The sequence below is a fragment of the Tachyglossus aculeatus genome, chromosome 21 (assembly GCF_015852505.1).
Source record: "Tachyglossus aculeatus isolate mTacAcu1 chromosome 21, mTacAcu1.pri, whole genome shotgun sequence".
NCBI lineage: Eukaryota > Metazoa > Chordata > Mammalia > Monotremata > Tachyglossidae > Tachyglossus > Tachyglossus aculeatus.
In genome coordinates, this window is record NC_052086.1 from 45048353 (window position 1) to 45072458 (window position 24106).

General features: G+C 54.0%; 2 protein-coding genes across 2 annotated transcripts in view; one reads left to right on the plus strand and one right to left on the minus strand.

The window, feature by feature from the left end:
* SLC8B1 (solute carrier family 8 member B1) overlaps window positions 1-7764 on the plus strand; it is a 35596-nt gene extending 27832 nt beyond the window's left edge. Inside the window, exons 12-16 of the mRNA XM_038762760.1 lie at window positions 2601-2722; window positions 3591-3744; window positions 3864-3944; window positions 5096-5160; window positions 7173-7764. Coding sequence (XP_038618688.1) covers window positions 2601-2722; window positions 3591-3744; window positions 3864-3944; window positions 5096-5160; window positions 7173-7370 — 620 coding nt within the window. The 3' untranslated portion in view covers window positions 7371-7764. The remainder of the gene's footprint in view (window positions 1-2600; window positions 2723-3590; window positions 3745-3863; window positions 3945-5095; window positions 5161-7172) is intronic.
* A 2483-nt stretch (window positions 7765-10247) lies between these two features.
* The window catches only part of TPCN1 (two pore segment channel 1), a 63544-nt gene continuing 49685 nt past the window's right edge, over window positions 10248-24106 (minus strand). Inside the window, 13 exon segments of the mRNA XM_038763585.1 lie at window positions 10248-10347; window positions 10349-10438; window positions 10855-10935; window positions 14281-14420; window positions 14626-14710; window positions 15584-15652; window positions 16264-16310; window positions 17104-17219; window positions 17449-17538; window positions 17752-17823; window positions 18017-18124; window positions 18781-18853; window positions 20137-20190. Coding sequence (XP_038619513.1) covers window positions 10315-10347; window positions 10349-10438; window positions 10855-10935; window positions 14281-14420; window positions 14626-14710; window positions 15584-15652; window positions 16264-16310; window positions 17104-17219; window positions 17449-17538; window positions 17752-17823; window positions 18017-18124; window positions 18781-18853; window positions 20137-20190 — 1058 coding nt within the window. The 3' untranslated portion in view covers window positions 10248-10314.

Here is a 24106-nt window from a genome sequence, read left to right on the forward strand (position 1 = left end):
ACTGGACTAAGCGCTTGGGAAGTACAAATTGGCAACATATAGAGACAGTCCCTACCCAACAGTGGGCTCGCAGTCTAAAAGGGGGAGACAGAGAACAAAACCAAACATACTAACAAAATAAAATAAATAGAATAGATATGTACAAGTAAAATAAATAGAGTAATAAATATGTACAAACATATATACATATATACAGGTGCTGTGGGGAAGGGAAGGAGGTAAGATGGGGGGGATGGAGAGGGGGACGAGGGGGAGAGGAAGGAAGGGGCTCGGTCTGGGAAGGCCTCCTGGAGGAGGTGAGCTCTCAGTAGGGCCTTGAAGGGAGGAAGAGAGCTAACTTGGCAGATGGGCAGAAGGAGGGCATTCCAGGCCCGGGGGATGACGTGGGCCGGGGGTCGATGGCGGGACAGGCGAGAGCGAGGTACAGTGAGGAGATTAGCGGCGGAGGAGCGGAGGGTGCGGGCTGGGCTGGAGAAGGACAGAAGGGAGGTGAGGTAGGAGGGGGCGAGGGGATGGATGGACAGCCTTGAAGCCCAGGGTGAGGAGTTTCTGCCTGATGCGCAGATTGATCGGTAGCCACTGGAGATTTTTGAGGAGGGGAGTGATATGCCCAGAGCGTTTCTGGACAAAGATAATCTGGGCAGCAACGTGAAGTGTGGATTGAAGTGGGGAGAGATATGAGGATGGGAGATCAGAGAGAAGGCTGATGCAGTAGTCCAGACGGGATAGGATGAGAGCTTGAATGAGCAGGGTAGCGGTATGGATGGAGAGGAAAGGGCGGATCCCACCCAACCCCAATCTGAGCCACCAGAGCCTAGTCCAGCCCAATCTGCCTCGACTTTGTGGGCCACTGGCTGGAAGACTGTCAGATCTTTTATCATTGTGGCTATTATTATTACCATCATCATCGTTATTATGTTTGTTAAATTCTTACTATGTACTGAACACTGTTCTAAGCATACAAGTTACTCATTTTGGACACAGTCCCTGTACCGTAGGGGGCTCACAGTCCAAGTAAGAGAGAGAACAGGCATTGAATCCCCATTTTTCAGATGAGGAAACTGAGGCACAGAGAAGTGAAGTGACTTCCCCAAGGTCACACAAGGTCCTCTGATTCTCAGGCCTGTGCTCTTTTCACAAAGCCATGCCGCTCCTACTTCTGCCTAATCTGCCTCAACTTTGTGGGCCACTGGCTGGAAGACTGTCAGACCTTTTATCATTGTGACTGTTGTTATTATTACCACCATCATCATCATCATCGTTATTATATTTGTTAAATTCTTACCATGTACTGAACACTGTTCTAAGCATACAAGTTACTCAGTTTGGACACAGTCCCTGTACCGTATGGGGCTCACAGTCCAAGTAAGAGAGAGAACGGGCATTGAATCCCCATTTTTCAGATGAGGAAACTGAGGCACAGAGAAGTGAAGTGACTTCCCCAAGGTCACACAAGGTCCTCTGATTCTCAGGCCTGTGCTCTTTTCACAAAGCCATGCAGCCCCTACTTCTGCCCAGTCTGCCTCGACTTTGTGGGCCACTGGCTGGAAGACTGTCAGACCTTTTATCATTGTGACTATTATTATTACCATCATCATCATCATCGTTATTATATTTGTTAAATTCTTACCATGTACTGAACACTGTTCTAAGCATGCAAGTTACTCAGTTTGGACACAGTCCCTGTACCGTATGGGGCTCACAGTCCAAGTAAGAGAGAGAACGGGCATTGAATCCCCATTTTTCAGATGAGGAAACTGAGGCACAGAGAAGTGAAGTGACTTCCCCAAGGTCACACAAGGTCCTCTGATTCTCAGGCCTGTGTTCTTTTCACAAAGCCATGCCGCTCCTACTTCTGACCCCCTTCAGAGGGAGGCACCCTCAATCTCTCTCTGGATTTTACCCTCAATCCAGTTTTCTGGAACTCGGGGGACTGGTTGCTTGTTGAAGGGTCCCCTTGGCTGGCCATGCTCTAATAAATCAATCAATCAATCAATCAATCATATTTATTGAGCGCTTACTGTGTGCAGAGCACTGTACTAAGCGCTTGGGAAGTACAAGTTGGCAACATATACAGTCCCTACCCAACAGTGGGCTCACAGTCTAAAAGTCTAATGAAGCTTCCTCCCCACAATTTTCTGATGGAGAAGCAGCGTGGCTCAGTGGAAAGAGCCCGGACTTTGGAGTCAGAGGCCATGGGTTCAAATCCCGGCTCCGCCGATTGTCAGCTGTGTGATTTTGAGCAAGTCACTTAACTTCTCTGGGCCTCAGTTCCCTCGCCTGTAAAATGGGGATTAAGACTGTGAGCCCCGCCGTGGGACAACCTGATCACCTTGTAACCTCCCCGGTGCTTAGAACAGTGCTTTGCACATGGTAAGCGCTTAATAAATGCCATCATTATTATTATTATGGAGAAACTGAGGCCAAGTTGGAGTAAAAGCAAAGGAGGGTCAGGAGGCAGAAGGTCCCCAGAGTCCTGACTGCCTGGTCCAAAAAACCCCTTCCCCGGTCCTGCTGCAGGCCCCTCCCCAGAGGTGAGTTCCTCATCCACTGGGCTGGCAGCCCCCCAACCCTCCCGGCTCCGCTTTTGCCCCCGACAGATGGGCTGTTTGAGATCCAGGGCGTGTTTCCCGTGTGGGGCGTGGTTGTGATCGTGGGGACCCTTGTCGCCACCGTCACCTTCTTCGCTACATCCAACAAGGAGCCCCCAAGATTGCACTGGGTAAGACGAGCGACCCCCCCCCCACCCCCCCCCACCAGGTGCACCCTAACCCCATCCCCTCCCAGGCCTCTGGGCAGACAAAGGGACAGGCTGGCATCTTCATTCATTCATTCATTCATTCATTCAATCATATTTATTGAGCGCTTACTGTGTGCAGAGCACTGTACTAAGCGCTTGGGAAGTACAATTTGGCAACATATAGAGACGGTCCCTACCCAACAGTGGGCTCACAGTCTAGAAGGGGGAGACAGAGAACAAAACAAAACGTATTAACAAAATAAAATAAATAGAATAAACATGTACAAATAAAATAAATAAATAGAGTTATAAATATGTACAAACATATATACATATATACAGGTGCTGTGGGGAGGGGAAGGAGGTAGGTCGGGGGGATTGGGAGGAGGAGGAGGGGGAGAGGAAGGAGGGGGCTTAGTTTGGGAAGTCCTCCTGGAGGAGGTGAGCTTTCAGTAGGGCCTTGAATGGAGGAAGAGAGCAAGCTTGGCAGATGTGCGGAGGGAGGGCATTCCAGGCCAGGGGTAAGACGTGGGCCCGTCTTCCTGACAGGCTCCCACACCAGTGGCCTTCGGGGTCCAGGGGGGATGGTTGACCCCCGTCCCCCAATATGAAGAGAAACGTCCATCCTGAAACAACTCCCCCGCCAACCTGGTGCCCGAGGCGTGCTGGGATGCCAGGCATGAGACATTAAGGATGCTGGTCCCGTTTTGTAATTGGGGAAACTGATAGGTTTACTATCATCATCATCATTATTATTATTATGGGTTGGGTGGGCCCAGAGCTAGGAGAGTCTCCGAGCTTCTCCTGCCCCGTTCCCGGCCTGGCATTCACCCCGGGCTCCTTCCCGCAGCTCTTTGCATTCCTGGGCTTCGTGGTCAGCGCGCTCTGGATCAACGCAGCAGCCACCGAGGTGGTGAACATCCTGCGGACTCTAGGAGTCATCTTCCAGTTGAGCAACACTGTCCTGGGCCTCACCTTATTGGCCTGGGGCAACAGCATTGGGGGTGAGAAGTCGGTGGGTGGGGGGGCGAGGGCCAGCGGGACCCTCGGGGCCAGGAGCCGGCAGCGAGGAGACCCTCGGCTGTGCCCCCGCCCCAAGCCGTCCCCTTTCCTTCCTGGGCAGATGCCTTCTCTGACCTGACGCTGGCCCGGCAGGGGTACCCGCGAATGGCCTTCTCAGCCTGCTTCGGGGGCATAATCTTCAGTATCCTTTTCGCACCGGACAACCCCGCTCCTCTCGCCCCCGGACCAGGGGCTGGGCTCCTTGGGAAAATCGAGGGGGGCCGAGGCCGGGGACGAGGGGGCCTCTCAAGTCTGGCCTAGCAAGACCCAGCAGGGTGATGGCCGGGACCCCCACGGGGCTGAGGAGGCTCCTGCCTAAACTCAACTGGGGGGTGCAGAGTACAAGGGCACCCCCCAAACTAACGCCCACAAGGCCCTGCCTCTCCCGCCCCCCAACTTTCTACCACCTCATGGAGGGCCCCGGGGGTGGAGCGCTGGGGCTGAGATGCAAATTCAGAGGTAATAATAATAATAATAATGGCATTTATTAAGCGCTTACTCTGTGCAAAGCACTGTTCTAAGCGCTGGGGAGGTTACAAGGTGATCAGGTTGTCCCATGGGGGGGGCTCACAGTCTTAATCCCCATTTTACAGATGGGGTAACTGAGGCCCAGAGCAGTGAAGCAGCGAGGCTCAGTGGGAAGAGCACAGGCTTGGGAGTCAGAGGTCATGGGTTCTAATCCCGGCTCCGCTGCCTGTCAGTTGTGTGACTTTGGGCAAGTCACTTAACTTCTCCGTGCCTCAGTTAGCTCATCTGTAAAATGAGGATTAAAACTGTGAGCCCCATGTGGGACAACTGATAACCTTATATCCCTCCACCATTGAGTACAGTGCTTCACACGTAGTAAGCGCTTAACAAATATCATCATCAATATTATTATCTTCTAGACTGTGAGCCCGCTGTTGGGTAGGGACTGTCTCTATGTGTTGCCGACTTCCCAAGCGCTTAGTACAGTGCTGTGCACAGAGTAAGCGCTCAATAAATACGATTGATTGATTGATTGAAGTGACTTGCCCGAAGTCACACAGCTGACAGTTGGTGGAGCCAGGATTTGAACCCACGACCTCCGACTCCAAAGCCCGGGCTCTTTCCACTGAGCCACGCTGTGTGATGCTGGGCAAGTCACTTAACCTCTCTGAGCCCTGTTTTTCATGAACAACCCCTGATTCTCCAGCCTCCCGGGGCCGGAGGGAGCGGGAGGGGGGAATAACGGCCTCCTCTGAAGATGGCCCAGGGGCAGCCGCAACGGGTGCGGGCAGGGAGGCCTGGCTGGTTTTCCTGAGCCCTGGTTAGACATGCTGGTGGGAGTAGGGCTGGGCTGCATCCTGGAAATCACCAGGAGCCACGCGAACGTGAAGGTGGGTGACCCCACCCCTTGGAAGGAAGGGACAGAAACAGAGATGGGGACCCTGACAGTTTCCCCCAGCCTCCATCCTCAGAACTGGACAGGTTTGGGGGCTCCATCTCCATCGGGTTGTGCCCGAGTCCTCATTCACCTGAACCCCTCCCCTCCACTGAGGGATTGGGATTTCGACCATCAGACTGCCAGCTCGTCGCGGGCAGGGACTGTATCTACCAATTTACGCACCGTACTCTCTGAAGCGCTTAGTACAGGGCTCTGCACCCAGGAAATGTTCAATAATGAGGCCCAACACCTTTCCCATTCCAGTGGAAGTTCTCTGGGTGTGATGATGATAATTACGGTAATGGTTAAGCGCTCACTCCTTCATCCGTCCCATCCTCAAAGACATCATCAGTCAGTCCATCAGGGGCACTTATGAAGCACCTTTAATAATAATTATTATTATGGTATTTGTTACGCAGTTTGTGCCAGGCACTGTACTAAGCGCTAGAATAAATACCAGCAAATCAGGTCGGACCCAGTCCCTGTCCCACGTGGGGCTCACAGTCTTAATCGGAGAAGCAGTGCGGCTTAATGGAAAGAGCACAGACTTGAGAGACAGAGGATGTGGGTTCTAATTCCAGCTCTGCCACTTGTCTGCCGCGGGACCTTGGGCGAGCCACTTAACTTCTCTGTGCCTCAGTTACCTCATCTGTAAAATGGTGATTAAGACTGTGAGCCCCACGTGGGACAACCTGATTACCTTGAATCTATCCCAGTGCTTAGAACAGTGATTGGCACATAGTAAGCACTTACCAAATACCATTAATATTATTATTAATCCCCATTTTACAGATGAGGTAACTGAGGCACAGAGAAATAAACTGACTTGCCCAAGGTCATTACAGCACAAAAGTGGTGGAGCCGGAATTAGAACCCATGACCTTCTGACTTTGTGCTGAGCACTGGATTGATTACTTGGGAAAATACGGTAGACAGCAGTCATGGTCCCTGCCCTCAGGGAGATTGTAGTCTACTGTGTGCAGAGCACTGGGGTGAGTGCTTGGGAGAACACAATAAAGTTGGTAGGCATGATCCCTGTCTCCAAGGACCTTACAGTCTTCTGTATGCAGAGCACTGTACTGAGCGCTTTGGAGAAGATCTCTGCCCTTGAGGAGCTTACAGTGTACTGTGTACAGTGTACTGAGCACTTGGCTGAGTAGAAGAGTCAGTAGCCTTCAAGAAGATTAGTCTACTATGAATAGAGCACTGTACTGAGCGCTTTGGAGAAGATCTCTGCCCTCGAGGAGCTTACAGTCTGCTGTGTACAGTGTACTGAGCACTTGGTTGAGTAGAAGAGTCAATAGCCTTCAAGGAGATTAGTCTACTGTGAATAGAGCACTGTACTGAGCACTTGGGAGATGACAATAGTTAGTACTCATGCTCCCTGTCCTCAAGGACAGTCTAGCATTTTACTGACCCTCACAAACAAAAAAAAACGATTCTAATAAAACCAAGGATGCATTGTAGAGAGTGTGGGGTCGCCCAGAAGGTAGCCCCCCAGCTCAGAAATATGGCCAACGTGCCTGGGATCATTAGCCCACCTCCTGCCCGGGCTGCCAGGGACCTGGGTTCTGGATCTGAGCTAGAAGGGGTGGAGAGAGTCCCCCCCACACCAACTTCCAAGCCCTTATTAAGGCTGAGAACATTCAGCCTCCTAGCAAACACCGCCCAAAGAGCTCTTTAAAAACAAAAATAACTCTCAAAGCGTGACGGGCTAATAAATGCGCAGCCACTAGCCCATCTGGCAAGGAAGTGGGGAGGGGGGAGGGGCAAGGAGTCCCATTGACTGACAATTTCTCCCTCTCCCTTCCTGTTTCTTTTACACCTGTCATTTCCCCCCTTGGTCTGCCTGTCTCTCATTTCTGCCCCTCTTTCTCTGTCCCCGTCTGGGTCTCCGCATCTCTGACTGGTCCTCTGTCTCTGCTCTACTCCTTCCCTCTGCCACTGCATGTGTCCTGCCCACAGCTGGAGGTAGACGGGCTCGTGGCTTGGGTCCTGGCGGGGGCACTGGGCCTGAGCCTGGTGTTCTCCCTGGTGGCGGTGCCACTGCAGTGTTTCCAGTTGGGCAGAAGCTATGGCTTCTGCCTCCTCCTCTTCTACGTGGCCTTCGTCACCGTGGCTCTGCTCACCGAATTCGGGGTGATCCGACCGGCCGCCAGCTGAGCCCACTCGGCGGGGACCCGGGAGACGCCCGACGGCATCCCCCGCTCTCTGCCCGCCCGGAGTGGGTCTCCGAGAGAGAGATGACAACCGCGGAGCTGCAGGCTGGTCCGGTCACCTACCCGCTGTGGGCCACCAGTCTCTGCCTCTCAGCTTGTGTGTGGACTCGTCATCTGAAGCAGGGGTGTGACTCCCACTCTGGAACCACGAGTGGATGGGACCTGGTAATCCACAGGAGGGAGGCCGGAAAGGGACAGAAAACAAATAACTTTCCTGCAGTCAACTGCTGGGTCAGGAGGCCTGAAGACCTCATTACTCAGGGACCCCTGGATTTACCGGGGAGGGAGGGAAGATGGATTGCTGCGGATAGGCGTATAATAAACGGATATCAAATCTAGGATCAGGTTCGCGGAGAGGGCATTGGGAGAACTTTGAGGGGTAGGGGCCGGAGACTGGGAGAGGAGCTGGGAAATGGGGTTCAGGGGCTGGGGGCTAGGAGTGAAGGCTCTGTTGGAGTTGGAGGCTGGAGTCCGGGATGGAGTTCAGTGGGTGGAGGCTGAGGGCTGGAGGCCAGAGAAACAGCGTGTCCTAGTAGATAGAGCAAGAGCTTGAGAGTCAGAAGGACCTGGGTTCTAATTCTGACTCCTCCACTTGTCTGCTGTATATAATAATAATAATGATGGCATTTGTTAAGCGCTTACTATGTTCTAAGCGCTGGGGGATACAAGGTGATCTGGTATGACCTTGGCAAGTCACTTCTGTGTGCCTCAGTTGCCTCATCTTTAAAAGGGGGAATAAACTGTGAACCCCATGTGGGGCAGGGACTGAGTCCAACCTGACAGCCTTGTATCTACCCCAGTGCTTACTTAGTACAGCGCCTGGCACACAATAAGCACTTAACAAATACCATAGGAAAGAGACCGAGACTTTTGGAGATGCAGGCTGGAAGCTGAGGCAGGCGGGGACGTCCAAGCAAACGATCTGGGGGCACTGTGGTCTAAGATACAACCAGGATGGGCTGGTCCCTTACTCCCCACCCCGACCAGAAAAACAGAGTGGAGGGGGCAGGAAGATGAGACACCTCTTCTTGCCTCACACCAACCTTCCCACCTGTAGAATGGGGGGTGGCAGGGGTGCTAGCGACCTCAGGGACGGTTCCAGAGCGCACTAGAGAGCTGGGAAGCGTGTTTCTGCCTCCCAAGGGGAAGTGTCTCGCAAAAGGGGCTCCAAAACCAGCCTTCCAGATTCACACAAGGTTTCCCAGCCTGCCCTCCCCGGAACCAAAATTCCGCAAGAAGCCACCACACCCACACCAAAGGAACGGCCACCATCCGCCTATCATCTGTCCCAAGCAGACGATCCTTTATGAATGTGCCTGAAATCCAAAGACCCTCGAGCGGGGGACTGTTTATATCACAAACTGCCCAAGTACAAAACCTTACAACGCTTCTTCCCTCGTCTGTACAAAATGATTGTCTGAGTGGTGATGAGTAAGGCTAGGGGCTGAACGGGGTTGGGGAGGAGCAGGGGTGGAGAGGGGCACCCCTTAACCCCCAAAGGTGCTATCTTCTTTCAAACCCACCCCCGAGGGCAGGGGGGTGCAGCCCACCCCGGGGCAGAGGCCGAAAGGACTCTTTGGACATATCACTGGACTTCTTGGGGCCCTCGACCCCACGTTGTCCAGCCAGCAGGGATCGTTCTCTTGGGTTGGGGCAGGGGGATGAGAGTCTCCACACTGACACTCAGTTGTCCGGCCCACCCCTGGGGGAGGCCGGCCTTCTCCTGGGCCACAGAAACTGTCGCAATTAGGATCCGGCTGGAGACCAGGGATTTCTGGGCCTGTTCAGCCGGACTTTTCATGGCATCCCAGGGAAGAAGCTTGGGCTTCAGTCACTTGAACCCAAGTCTCTCCTTCACTGGCTTTACTCCGACTTCTGGTCCAGCTCTTACCGGGTCCCCCGCACCCCCCTGACCATAGCCAAGGCAGCCGGGCCGTGAGGGGACCCCAGTTCCCACCCTGGGGAGGAGAGGAAGACCATGGGGCGGAGGCAGGAGGCCTTGGCCGTCCACTCTTTCAGGCCCAGTGAGGGGGTGGAAGTCTGGGGGTCAGCCCCAGTTGGTTGTGCTCAGCCCATTTCCCACAGCTCTGACCGCCTCCCCCCCACCGCTAAAGCCTAACTTGGGGGCTTCCAGCTGGGCCTGGGCCAACAGGAAAGGGGCTTTGTAGGAATGAGCCCCCACCGCCCTGAGCCTGCACTTGCTTAACTGGAAAAACTGGATAAAAATAGATCCTATATAGAATATACATATACATGTGTATATATACATACATATATATATATATATATATATATATATATATATATGAATATAAGCTCACTCCCTGATTGTTCTTTCCCTGTGTCCTAAGGACAGAAGCCCCTAGTGGAGCAGGTTACCGTATTTATGAGCTCATTTCCTGGCTTCCCGTGGTGTCACGGTGATTTTGCCAGGGGGCCCCGAATGGTGGGAGGGCAGCCGGCAGGATCCTCCATCAACCGGACACTCTCCCGGGCAAGGGGAGGGGTCAGCCTGAATAGGGGAGGGTGTCCCCTCCGGGGCTGCCACCCTGCCCGGAAGGCAGCCCCAGGGGGCAGTGGGATTCTGTTTGAGGTGGGTGGTCTCAAATCTCAGGGTGCCCACTGCCCTCCGGAGAGGATCCAGGGAGGTGAGGGTGGAAGCAGTTCAGGGCTGGGGTGGCCCACGGGGGGATGGAATCTGGGGTCTGGGGGGAGGGGGGTGACCCAGGGAGGTGCAGGAGGGAATTAAAAACCAAACTGTCACCTCGGATGCAGCCCCTCAACCCCATCCCCTCCCTTGCCCCCCACCACCCCTGGCCCTCCAGGGCAGGGAATTAAACAACACTCTAGGGTAATTGCATAGAAACGAGAGGGTCAGTCAGCCAGGCCTAGGTGACCGTCTGAGATCGCTGCCGGGCCCCCGCAGCCTGGCCGGGCCGGGAGGGGGGGTGCCGCCCCACCGTGCTTTTGCTGCCGATCTTCCTGCCTCCGTGAATGCTCCTCGTACCATTCCTTTAGCAGAGGAGAGACGGGACAGGGCAACCCAAGGTCAGCGCCCAATACTGGGGGGCTTTCACCCAGCTCACACGCCAGCCCGGGCACAGTTCCCTCTGGCCACCTCCTCAAAACAGCAAGGAGTGTGGAGTCCAGATAAGTGTACGGGAATCTGGGAATGTCTACAATCAGGATGGTAGGAAATCCTGGACTATGTGGAGACTGGTCCGCCCTCCCCTCCGGCGTGGGCAGAGGGCATTCCCAAGCCACCCAAGAAGCCCGATTCCTGCTGGGGTGGGGAGAAGAGCTACGACCCTCGGGGTGGGAGTCAGTTTCAAGTCCACAGTGGCCAGCGGAAGGTCAGAGCGGACTTCTCCACCCAGGCACTCCGCCCCCACCAGCCCTGGCCCCGGCCTGGGCTCGGCACCACCTACCTGGATCTCCTCTTGGTACATTTTTATGCTCAGGTCACTTTTGGTCCTGGATCGGCGCCCCAGGAACACCATAGAGCTTTGCTGGGAGAGAAGGGAGATGAGTTGCAGGGAAGCCCCAAGACACAGATGGGCACCTAGGGAGCCTGCAGTCCTGGAGCCCTGGGGTGCCTGGAACCCCGGAGCCCTGGAGGCCCGCAGCCCTGGAGCCCTTGGGGACCTAATAACAATAATAATGATTATGGTATTTGTGAAGCGCTATGTGCCAAGCACTGTTCTAACCACTGGGGTAGATATAAGGTATCTTAATAATAATAATAATAATAATGATGGCATTTATTAAGCACTTACTATGTGCAAAGCACTGTTCTAAGCACTGGGGTAGCTACAAGGTATCTTAATAATAATAATAATGATTATAATGATGGCATTTATTAAGCGCTTACTATGTGCAAAGCACTGTTCTAAGCGCTGGGGAGGTTACAGGGTGATCAGGTTGTCCCACGGGGGACTCACAGTCTTCATCCCCATTTTACAGATGAGGTAACTGAGGCACAGAGAAGTTAAGTGACTTGCCCAAAGTCGCACAGCTGACAGTTGGCGGAGCCGGCATTTGAACCCCTGACCTCTGATTCCAAAGCCCAGGCTCTTTCCACTGAGCCACGCTGCTCCTCTGTATCTATTCTGCCGGTTTCGACACCTGTCTACATGTTTTGTTTTGTTCTCTGTCTCCCCCTTCTAGACTGTGACCCCGTTGTTGGGTGGGGACCGTCTCTCTATGTTGCCGACTTGGACTTCCCAAGCGCTTAGTACAGTGCTCTGCACACAGTAAGTGCTCAATAAATACGACTGAATGAATGAATGAATACAAGGTAATCAGGCTGTCCCACGTGGGGCTCACAGTCTTTATCCCCATTTTACAGAGAAGTGGCACAGAGAAGTTAAGCGGCTTGCCCAACATCACATGGCAGACAAGTGGCAGAGACGGGATTAGAATCCACATCCTCTGATGTCATGCTCGTTCGCTAGGATCCTGGAGTCCTGGGGAGTTGGAATCCTGGTGCCCTGGAATATCTGGAACCCTGGAGCCTTCAGGGGTTGCAACCCCCTGGACACCTGGAGCCCTACATTGCCTCCCACTCTTGCTCAGCCAGTGTGGTCACTTTGGCCCTACACACTCAAATACAGAGACTAATATTGGGTATCCAGGTGCCAGCACCAGGCTGAACAGTGGGGCAGATCGAGAGAGAGCAGATTGGATCCAGCCCTGTCCCCAGCGGGGCTCCGATGGGCCCCTCCCAGGCCAGGAGGGAAGGGAAATAGGGTCTGATTCCCATTTTAATAATAATAATGATAAGTGCGGCATCTGTTAAGCGCTTATTATGTCCTCAAAAATCTCCAGTGGCTACCAATCAGTCTGCGCATCAGGCAGAAACTCCTCACCCTGGGCTTCAAGGCTGTCCATCCCCTCGCCCCCTCCTACCTCACCTCCCTTCTCTCCTTCTCCAGCCCAGCCTGCACCCTCCGCTCCTCTGCCGCTAATCTCCTCCCTGTACCTCGTTCTCGCCTGTCCCGCCATCGACCCCCGGCCCACGTCATTCCCCGGGCCTGGAGTGCCCCCAATCCCTCTGCCCATCCGCCAAGCTAGCTCTCTTCCTCCCTTCAAGGCCCTGCTGAGAGCTCACCTCCTCCAGGAGGCCTTCCCAGACTGAGCCCCTTCCTTCCTCTCCCCCTCGTCCCCCTCTCCATCCCCCCCATCTTACCTCCTTCCCTTCCCCACAGCACCTGTATATATGGATATATGTTTGTACATATTTATTACTCTATTTATTTTACTTGTACATATCTATTCTATTTATTTTATTTTGTTGGTATGTTTGGTTTTGTTCTCTGTCTCCCCCTTTTAGACTGTGAGCCCACTGTTGGGTAGGGACTGTCTCTATATGTTGCCAATTTGTACTTCCCAAGCGCTTAGTACAGTGCTCTGAACATAGTAAGTGCTCAATAAATACGATTGATGATGATGATGATGCCAGGCACTGTACTAAGTGCTGGGGTGGATACAAGCAGATCAGGTTGAACACAGTCCCTGCCCCACAAGGGGTTCACAATCAGTGCTTGGCACATAGTAAGCACTTAACAAATACCATAATAATAATAATCTTGATCCCATTTTACAAATGAGATGACCGAGGCCCAGAGAAGTGAAGTGAACAAGTGGCAGAGCCGGCATTAGAACCCAGGTCCTTCTGACTCCCAAACACGTGCTCTATCCATTAGGCCATGCTGCTTCTACATATGTTGCCAACTTGTACTTCCCAAGCGCTTAGTACAGTGCTCTGCACACAGTAAGCGCTCAATAAATACGATTGATGATGATGATGATGAAGCAGTGTAGCTCAGTGGAAAGAGCCCGGGCTTGGGAGTCAGAGGTCATGGGTTCTAATCCCGGCTCCACCACTTGTCAGCTGGGTGACTGGGCAAGTCACTTACCTTCTCTGTGTCTTAGTTACCTCATCTGTAAAATGGGGATTAAGACTGTGCGCCCCATGTGGAACAACCTGATTACCCTGTACCCCACCCCGCCAGCGCTTAAAAGAGTGATTGGCACATAGTAAGCACTTAACAAATGCCATCATTATTATTATTATTATTCTACAGTGGAAGAACCTGAGGCCCAGAGAGGTTCAGTGGCAATGAACCCCAGGTCACACAGGAAGCCAGGCACCTCACCTCCCTTCTCTCCTTCTCCAGCCCAGCCCGCACCCTCCGCTCCTCCGCCGCTGATCTCCTCACCGTACCTCGTTCTCGCCGGTCCCACCATCGACCCCCGGCCCACGTCATCCCCCGGGCCTGAAATGCCCCCAATCCCTCTGCCCATCCGCCAAGCTAGCTCTCTTCCTCCCTTCAAGGCCCTACTGAAAGCTCACCTCCTCCAGGAGGCCTCCCCAGACTGGGCCCCTTCCTTCCTCTCCCCCTCGTCTCCTTCTCCATCCCCCCCATCTTACCTCCTTCCCTTCCCCACAGCACCTGTCTATATGTATATATGTTTGTACATATTTATTACTCTATTTATTTATTTTACTTGTACATATCTATTCTATTTATTTTATTTTGTTAATATGTTTGGTTTTGTTCTCTGTCTCCCCCTTTTAGACTGTGAGCCCACTGTTGGGTAGGGACTGTCTCTATATGTTGCCAACTTGCAATTCCCAAGCGCTTAGTACAGTGCTCTGCACACAGTAAGCGCTCAGTAAATACGATTGATGATGGACGGGGCTAGACCCCAGGCCTCCCGCTTCCCAGCTGCACACTCTCCACTCAACCGTGTTGATTCCCAGGATGCTGAACCTCCCGGGGTCCCCCAGCCACCCTCCCGCCTCTGTGCCCGGGGGGCAGCCCCCAGGGTCCCGGCCCGATGGTCCTCACCCCGGCCTTGTCCAGGAGTGCGAGGGCCTCGTGCAGCTGGGCCAAATCCGAGGGGGCCCCCCGCCTCAGCCGGCCCTGCTCCAGGAGGGCCCCCAGCTCCGCTCGGGACAGCTCCTTCTCCAGCACGATGCCGCCATCCACTGCGCCGGAGAGGGGTGGGAGCGGAGGATGAGGAGGGGAGAGGCAACGCATCGGCCTGGGTTCGATGGCGGGGGGGAGGGCGGGGACACTTGGGTCCCATTTTGATGGGGGTGGAACTAATCCCGCTGCCCTCTCTCACCTCAACCGTTGGAACCCGGTTTCCCCGCCATTAAGTGGGAGTGCGAGCAGGAGGCCAAGACCCACCTTCTGAGCCCTGGTTCTTCCGACTGAAGTTCATGCGGAAGACGAAGGCCTCAAGGATGAAGGCCACGATGATGGTCATCACCACCTAGGCAGCGGTCGGGGGGGGGTCGGCAGAGGGGAGGGTCAGAGGGGACTTGGAGAGGAGCGGTCAAGGGGGTAGTTCGGAGGGAATGGCCTGGGGGGACTCATAGAAGCGGTCAGAAGGGTGGGTCGGCAGAGGAGCGGTGGTCAGGGTATCAGGTCGACAGAGGGGAAGGTGAGCTGTTAACCTCCAGGCCGCCCGGGATGATTAGACAGCCAGGCGTGACCCGATTGAGTGGCCAGTCCTTCCAGCCCCTCCTTCAACCCTCCTGGTCAGCACAGTCCTGGGCCAGCTTTGGGGGCTGGACTGCAGGGGAAGCGGACCAAGCGCGTTTCACTAGAGTTGTTCAGGAGAGGCTGACAAGGAAGCAAGAAGGCACGGGGGGGACTCTCTCTCGGCTTCTGACAGGAGGCCGGCTAGGGTTCTCCACGTCCACCGAGGATGAGTGGGCTCAAAGGGACAACGGGAGATGTTCTGGGGGGGGCCCAAGGAAGGACTTCCTACTATCAGGGAGACACAGCACAGAAGGGTGAGCAAGAGAGGCTGCTGTGGGGGCTCCATCCCTTGAGATCTTTTACGGCAAAAAGAGAAGCTAGTCGGTCCTGGAAGCTGGGGGCTGACGCAAGTGGCCCCTTCTCCCTCGAGGACAGGAGGTGCCCTTCCCACTGCAGGGTCACAGTCGCACACATACGCTCCACCTCCTGCCTCCACAGGCCAGTCCGCTCTCTCCCCAGGGCTCACAATTTGTGCTAGGCCAGGCCCCGGTCCGGGGCTCTGACCTCTAGCCGTCTGGATGTGGGAAGAGAGGTGGGGAGGAGGTGGAGAGGAGAAAGGAGGAGGAAAGAGGGGCCCACAGACGGGGATGCGGTGACTTGCCATGGTCACAATGTAGAAGATCATGAAATAAAGGCGGCTCCAGTGCGACGTCTGAGAGGTGACTCCTTCCTGGAAGAAGGGGGGGATGGAGAGAGGGAGGAGTGTGAGAAGGGGGGAGAGGGAAGGAAGAAGGGCTGGGGAGGAAGGGGAGGCTATGCAATAATAATAATAATAATAATAATAATATGTTGGTATTTGTTAAGCGCTTCCTATGTGCAAAGCACTGTTGTAAGCGCTGGGGAGGATACAGGTTGATCAGGTTGTCCCACACGGGCTCACAGTCTTAACCCCCATCTTAAAGATGAGGTAACTGAGGCACAGAGAAGTTAAGTGGCTTGCCCAAGGTCACACAGCTGACCAGTGGCTGAGCGGGGATTCGAACCCATGACTTCTGACTCCCAAGCCCGCGCTCTTTACACTGAGCCACGCCGCTTCTCCAAGAGAGGGGTTGCTCTGGCCTCTCCAGGAGGGGTACCCTCCCCTATGCCCCCATGGGGGTCGGGGCCAAACCCAGCTCCCCCCCCGGGTAACCCCGCCCTGACCCCAAGAGGGCCGGTCCTCGGAGGGAAGGCCCCGCCGCAGGGGAATGGCTGCTGAAGTGGGAAAGGGAAGGTGGGGGGGTGGACAGAGACAGGGGGCAGGGGCCCAGGAGGGTGCAGCCACGGGGCAGGGTTCCTCACCATGATGATGTACCAGTTGTTGACCACGGTCAGCTCGAACAAGGTCACTGCGGGAGCCAGAGATGGCGGCTCAGCATCTCGGCGCCAGCCCGCCCGTCAGAGCCCACTCCGGACCCCACCCCTCCCCCTCGGGTCTGCACTCTCTGCAAAGCACTCTGCAGCCAGAGGGTACTAGGCGATTTCTCTAGATGGGGGGGGGGGGGGGGCAGTTGTGTAGGGCAGAGCCCTGAGGGAAGGGGGCGAGGCCTCGGCGGGCAGCAGGTGGGTGTCCTGTCCGGCCCAGCCAAGGCTTCGGTCCCCAGTGGGGATGGTAGGCGTACTCCCAGAGGGAACGACCCACAGAGTTGGGGGGCGTCGGGAAGGGGTGCAGGCAAGGGCCGGGAGGCAGGACCCACGGATGATGATGATGATGATGGTATTTGTTAAGCGCTTACTATGTGCAAAGCACCATTCTAAGCACTGGGAGGATACAAGGTGATCAGGTTGTCGCACGTGGGGCTCACAGTCTTAATCCCCATTTTACCGATCAGGGAACTGAGGCACAGAGAAGTTAAGTGACTTGCCCAAAGTCACACAGCTGACAATCGGTGGAGCCGGGATTTGAACCCATGACTTGACTCCAAAGCCCGGGCTCTTTCCACTGAGCCACGCTGTTTCTCAGGACCTCATGGATCGTGCCACGGGGCCCCGCGGGCTTCAGAGGCACGGACAAGCAGGTGGGACCGTCCGCCGGCCGGACCCCTGGGCCGAACGAAGAGCCGGCCCTCTCCCCGAGCCAGGTCCCGTCCGAGGGCGGGGACAGAGGACGGGGATGGGGGGCGGCCCCCGGGGGGCTCTCACCAAAGCTGCTGAGGATGTGGTCGAAGTTGTTGAGATAGTAGTAGCCTTGGTCCTCCAGGGTCCTGTTGCCCTCAGTGCGGTTGATCCAGCGGTATGACTTGGCGACGGTACTCGCGCTGCCCCGGGAGGGACGGGGGCCGTTCAGGGACCCGATCCCGACGGCTGGCCGCCCCAACCCCCGGGGCCTCGGCCAAGAGAGTGGGGCTGCTGGGGCTGTTCCCCTCCAGTCTCCCCCGCCAAGAGAGGAGACCCCGGGAAAATCCCCAGCCAGTCCTGGGGTCGGAGGGAGGTGCAGCGGAGGAATCTGCACGGTGAGGGAGAAGGGGAGCTGGGGCAGACACTCACTTGCAGCAGTTGGGGTACAGCGTGCCGGAGAAGAACTCCATGCCCACGATGGCGAAGGAATAGTACAGGATGAGCAGGGTCAGGGCCAGGCTGGGTGGGGGAGGATGGAGGGAGGGGAGACACAGGTCAGCGGGGGGAGGGACCGGCCAAGGCTGGCTCGAGCTGGCAGCATCAGGGAGCACGGCCCCAACGTCGGCAAACCCGGCTGGGGACGGAGCCCGGCCTCCGACCCCAACACACAAGAGGAGGATGAAGGCAGGGGCTGGAGGGGAGGGGAAGTGGTGGGGAAGGGGCGGCAAACACCTGGCCATGCGAGGCAGCAGTTCGAACATGGTGTCCAGCACGTTCCGATAGCGATTCTTCTGTTTGAACAGCCTGTGGGACGGACAGCCGGCGCAGTCGCCGTCGGCACGGGGGAGGCATCGCCCATCTCGAGGGATGTTTCCCTCCCACGCCCTTCCCGGCACCTCTCTTTTCCTTAGAGCCGGGGGGAAAGGGTGGACTACTGCCCGCCAGCCCCCACGACCTCTGTCCTCCCTGGGTCCCCCCGACCGCTGTCCCCTCTCACCGCAGCAGCTGGAGGGGACGCAGGACCATGATGAAATACAAGGGGCCCATGTCGAAGGCCAAGGCCACGAGTCCCAGGAAGGCCAACACTGTGACCGAGAAGTCGAATCTGGAGACCACAGGGAAAGAGAACCGCACAGCTTCCGATCCCATTCCCGTCCCCTCGTCCTGCCGTCCCCCACTTTGGCCCCCACCTTCCAACAGAGTTATCTGCCCCAAGTCCGGCTCCTCCCTGCAACAGGGGCCACCACCACCGCCCGTCTCCTCTCCCCAGCCTGACACCGGCCTCTGCACTGGTCGACAATCGTCATCCCACCCACGGTAAGACCCCCGACTTTGTGGACTCGTTTGAAGCGTGGGGAGGGGGGTCTGAATTCCAGGAAGCCAGAAGCTTCTTTCCCAGACCTGGCGCCAAGCAGGGGACTCAGGCAGCCCCGCTCATCGAGGCGTCCTGGATCTCGGAAGCTTTCTGACCGGGGGCCGAGGGCTCTCTTTGGGACCCTCTGATCGTAAGCAGGTGGGTCACTCCCACCGCCCAACTCCCAGGCTTTCTCCATCCGGTTCCCTGCCACATCCAGTTGATCCCCGCCATCTCCAATTCAGTCCCCTCCCCAATCCAGTCTCCTCCTACCAGCCCCACCGAATCTGGTCCTCCTCCATCCGCCCCCCACAACCTCCAAACATCCCCCCGTCTGGCCCTCCCCTTCCCGCCCTCTCCTGTCCGGACCCCCGCTGTCCAGCCCCCCGCCATCCGGACCCACTCACAGATTCCAGCCGGAGGAGAGGTACTCCACGGGACCCAAACCAGTGGTTTTCAGGAAGAGCTCCACCCCGTACACTGCCCAGAGAAGCCAGGTTGGGAAAAACAGCCACACAAACCTCCACAAATACACACCTTCCACTCACACACGCCCGCACAGCCGGTCATTCATTCAATCGTATTTATTGAGCACTTAAGGAGCACTGTATTAAGCACTTGGGAGGATACAATACACAGACACATTCCCTGCCCACAATGAGCTTACAGTCTAGAGTAGGGGGAGACAGACATTACGTAAATAAATAAATGGCAGATCTGTACACAAGTGCTGTGGGGCTGGGAAGGGGAGATGAACAAAGGGAACAAATCAGAGTGATGCAGACCCGTCACACACCCTTCCACACTGGCACATAGGAGAAGCAGCGTGGCTCAGTGGAAAGTACGGTGCTAAGCGCTTAGTACAGTGCTCTGCACACAGTAAGCGCTCAATAAATACGATTGAATGAATGAATGAAAGAAGTAAGGGCTTTGGAGTCAGAGGTCATGGGTTCAAATCCCAGCTCTGCCAATTGTCAGCTGTGTGACTTTGAATAAATCACTTAACTTCTCTGGGCCTCAGTTACCTCATCTGGAAAATGGGGATTAAAACTCTGAGCCCCCCGTGGGCCAACCTGATCACCTTGTAACCTCCCCAGCGCTTAGAACAGTGCTTTGCACATAGTAAGCGCTTACTAAATGCCATTACTATTATTATTGTTCCACGTTTACACATGCATAAACCTGCACCATCCTTCACAAATACACACACCTGGCCACACAGCCTTCCACATGGACACACCGACCTCCACAAATACACACAACTTTCCATGTAAATACACAAACCCACAGAACCCGCACCCGGCCACACAACCTTCCAAGAGAAGCAGCAGGGCTCAGTGGAAAGAGCCCGGGCTTTGGAGTCGGAGGTCATGGGTTCAAATCCCAGCTCTGCCACTTGTCAGCTGTGTGACTTTGGGCAAGTCACTTCACTTCTCTGGGCCTCAGTTCCCTCATGTGTAGAATGGGGATTAAGGCTGTGAGCCCCACGTGGGACAACCTGATCACCCTGTATCCCCCCCGGCGCTTAGAACAGTGCTTTGCACATAGTAAGCGCTAAATAAATGCTATCATCATCATCAAGTGAACACATAAACCCACGCAACCCTGCACGAATGTGCTCTGTACACAGTAAGCGCTCAATAAATACGATTGATTGATTGATTGATTGACTGAATGCATCCCGACACACAATATTCCCAGCCCACAGCCCTCCTTGAAAAGGGTTTCCTGGCACAGTTCCCCCAGGAACTTGGAGAACTCACCGGTCAGGAAAAAGATGGAACTCCAGGGCACTTCCTTGGAGAAGAAGTTTCCCCCTGGAAGGCAGAGAGAAGGAACAACTGGATAAGAGGAGCAGCGTGGCTTAGTGGAGAGAAGAAAGGCCTGGAGTCAGCCTGGGTTTTAGACTGTGAGCCCACTGTTGGGTAGGGACTGTCTCTATATGTTGCCAATTTGTACTTCCCAAGCGCTTAGTACACTGCTCTGCACATAGTAAGCGCTCAATAAATACGATTGATGATGATGATGGGTTCTAATCCCGGCCGCACCACACGCCTGATGTGTGACCTTGGGCAAGTCGCTTCATTTCTCTGGGCCTCAGTTACCTCGTCTGTAATATGGGGATTAACAGTGTGAGCCCCGTCTGGGACAGGGATTGTGTCCAACCTCAAGGCCCTACTGAGAGCTCACCTCCTCCAGGAGGCCTTCCCAGACTGAGCCCCTTCCTTCCTCTCCCCCTCATCCCCCTCTCCATCCCCCTCATCTTACCTCCTTCCCTTCCCCACAGCACCTGTACATATGTATATACGTTTGTACATATTTATTACTCTATTTATTTTACTTGTACATATCTATTCTATTTATTTTATTTTGTTAGTATGTTTGGTTTTGTTCTCCGTCTCCCCCTTTTAGACTGTGAGCCCGCTGTTGGGTAGGGACTGTCTCTAGATGTTGCCAACTTGTACTTCCCAAGCGCTTGGTACAGTGCTCGGCACACAGTAAGCGCTCAATAAATACGATTGATTGATTGATTGATTAACTTTTATCTACCCCAGCGCTTAGAACAGTACACGGCACAGAGTAAGCGCTTAACAAGTACCATCATTATTAATCACTTAATTATTAATAATGAAAAGCAGTGTGGCTTACTGGACAGAGCACGGGTTTAGGAGTCAGAGGTTGCTGGTTCTAATTCCGGCTCCGCCACTTGTCTGCTGTGTGACTTTGGGCAAGTCACTTCACTTCTCTGGGCCTCAGTTCCCTCATCTGGAAAATGGGGATGAAGACTGTCAGCCCCACGTGGGGCGACCGGGTTACCATGTATCTTTCCCAGCAGTGGTGGGTACACAGTGAGGGCTTAACAAATACCATAATTATTCAAGCGCTGAGTACAGTCCTCAAGGACTTAGTACAGTGCTCTGCACACAGAAAGCGCTCAATAAATACGACGGAATGAACTGAATGAATAATGAATAAGAGACTCTCAAAGGGGAGAGCACACAAGCTGCCCCCTTGCACACAGTCGTCATCATCATCATCATCAATCGTATTTATTGAGCGCTGTGTGCAGAGCACTGTACTAAGCGCTTGGGAAGTACAAGTTGGCAACATATAGAGACAGTCCCTACCCAACAGTGGGCTCACAGTCTAAAAGGGGGAGAAGGGGCATCTCCCCAAAAGGCTGTGGGCACCAGGCTCACCCCCTCTGCCCGCCGCACCCCGGGCCCCAGAGGGAACAGGTCAGGTGAAGTGAATGTGAGCCCACTGTTGGGTAGGGACCGTCTCTATATGTTGCCAACTTGGACTTCCCAAGCGCTTAGTACAGTGCTCTGCACACAGTAAGCGCTCAATAAGTACGATTGATTGATTGAATGGTGCCGAGCAGGCCACCAGATCTAGCAGCAACTCATCTGCGCAGGTTCCCGCTCCCACGTCTCCGACCGAGACTCATTTGTCATTCCCAGCGGGAGACTCCTACTTCGTTATCCCGGGTGGATTAGCCCTGGACTGAACGTGTACTGTTTGCAGAGCCCTGCATTGGATGCCTACTGTACACGGAGCTATACGCTGGATGGCTACCGAGAAGCAGCGTGGCTCAGTGGAAAGAGCCCGGGCTTTGGAGTCAGAGGTCATGGGTTCAAATCCCAGCTCCGCCACTTGTCATTCATTCAATCAATCGTATTTATTGAGCGCTTACTGTGTGCAGAGCACTGTACTGTCTCTATGTGTTGCCGACTTGTACTTCCCAAGCGCTTAGTACAGTGCTCTGCACATAGTAAGTGCATAGTAACTGCACCTGTATATATGTTTGTACATATTTATTACTCTATTTTACTTGTACATATCTATTCTATTTATTTTATTTTGTTAGTATGTTTGGTTTTGTTCTCTGTCTCCCCCTTTTAGACTGTGAGCCCACTGTTGGGTAGGGACTGTCTCTATATGTTGCCAATCTGTACTTCCCAAGCGCTTAGTACAGTGCTCTGCACATAGTAAGCGCTCAATAAATACGATTGATTGATTGTACTAAGCGCTTAAAACAGCTTGTCAGCTGTGTACCTTTGGGCAAGTCACTTCACTTCTCTCGGCCTCAGTTCCCTCATCTTTAAAATGGGGATTAAGGCTGTCAGCCCCCAGTGGGACAATCTGATCACCTTGTAACCTCCCCAGCGCTTAGAAACAGTGCTTTGCACATAGTAAGCGCTTAATAAATGCCATTATTATTATTATTATTACCGAGAGCAGAGCCCCATACTGGATGCCTGTTGTGGGCACTGCCCTCTACTGAACTCCTAATGGGTACAGAGCCCTGTAATGGACACCTACTGTGTGCAAAGCCTGTACTGGATGTCTACTACATGCAAAGCCTGTACTGGATGCCTACTGTGTGCAAAGCCATGTTCAGAAGCAGCACAGCATAAGAAGCAGCATGGCATAGTGGATAGAGCATGGGCCTGGGAGTTGGAACATCGTGAATTCTCATCCCTGCTCAACCACTTGCCTGCTGTGTGACCTTGGACAAGTCACTTCACTTCTCTGGGCCTCAGTTCCCTCATCTGTAAAACGGGGATTGAGACTGTGAGCTCCACGCGGGACAGGGCTGTGTCCAACCCCATCTACTTGTACCCATCCTAAAACTTAATACAGTGCCTGGCACACAGTAAGCACTTAACAAAGGCCGTAATTATTATTATTACTGGACACCTACTGTTTGACACCTATTGTTGAGAAGCAGTGTGGCTCACTGGCAAGAACCTGGGCTTGGGAGTCAGAAGTCATGGGTTCTAATCCCAGCTCCGCCACTTGTCTGCTGGGTGACCTTGGGCAAATCACTTAACTTCTCTGTGCCTCAGTTCCCTCAAGTGTAAAATGGCGATTAAGACTGTGAGCCCCACGTGGGACAACCTGATTACCTCGGATCTACTCCAGCGCTTAGAACAGTGCTTGGCACATAGTAAGTGCTTAACAAATACCATTATTATTATTAGTAGTAGTATTATTATTACTGTTTGCAAAGCCCTGTACTGGACCTTTACTGTGCCTAGAGCCCTATACCGGGTGCCTGCTCTTTGCAGAGCATTGGACTGGGGCCTAATGTGAGCGGAGCACGTGTACCTGCGCTGGAAGCGGAAAAAAGAAGCAAAAACTGCATTCTCTGTCAGAGAATTTACAGTCCAATGGACAAAAGATTAAACAAACTGCCGGTTTGGGGGAGGGAGAGAGGGAGAGGGAAAGGGAGAGGGAGAGAACACAAATGTGCACAGGCCTAAATAATAGGCACAAGTGAACCTAAGGACAGAAGCCCAGGGGCCTTCAGAACTTCAGCCAAGCACCGCTTAACTATCAGTACGCTGGAATTGCTCTCTTAATTAGTCCTTATTGTTGCCTGGATTGTGTCCTCTGGCTTCTCTTACTTAGATCCCAAACCCTTACCACTTCAGCTCCTTGTAGGCCAGGAACCATGCCTTAACTATGTCTTATGTCTCTCCCCCTCGTCCCCCTCTCCATCCCCCCATCTTACCTCCTTCCCTTCCCCACAGCACCTGTATATATGTATATATGTTTAACTATGTCTTATGTCTCTCCCCCTCGTCCCCCTCTCCATCCCCCTATCTTACCTCCTTCCCTTCCCCACAGCACCTGTATCTATGTATATATGTTTGTACAGATTTATTACTCTATTTTACTTGTACATACCCATTATTTTATTTTGTTAATATGTTTGGTTTTTTC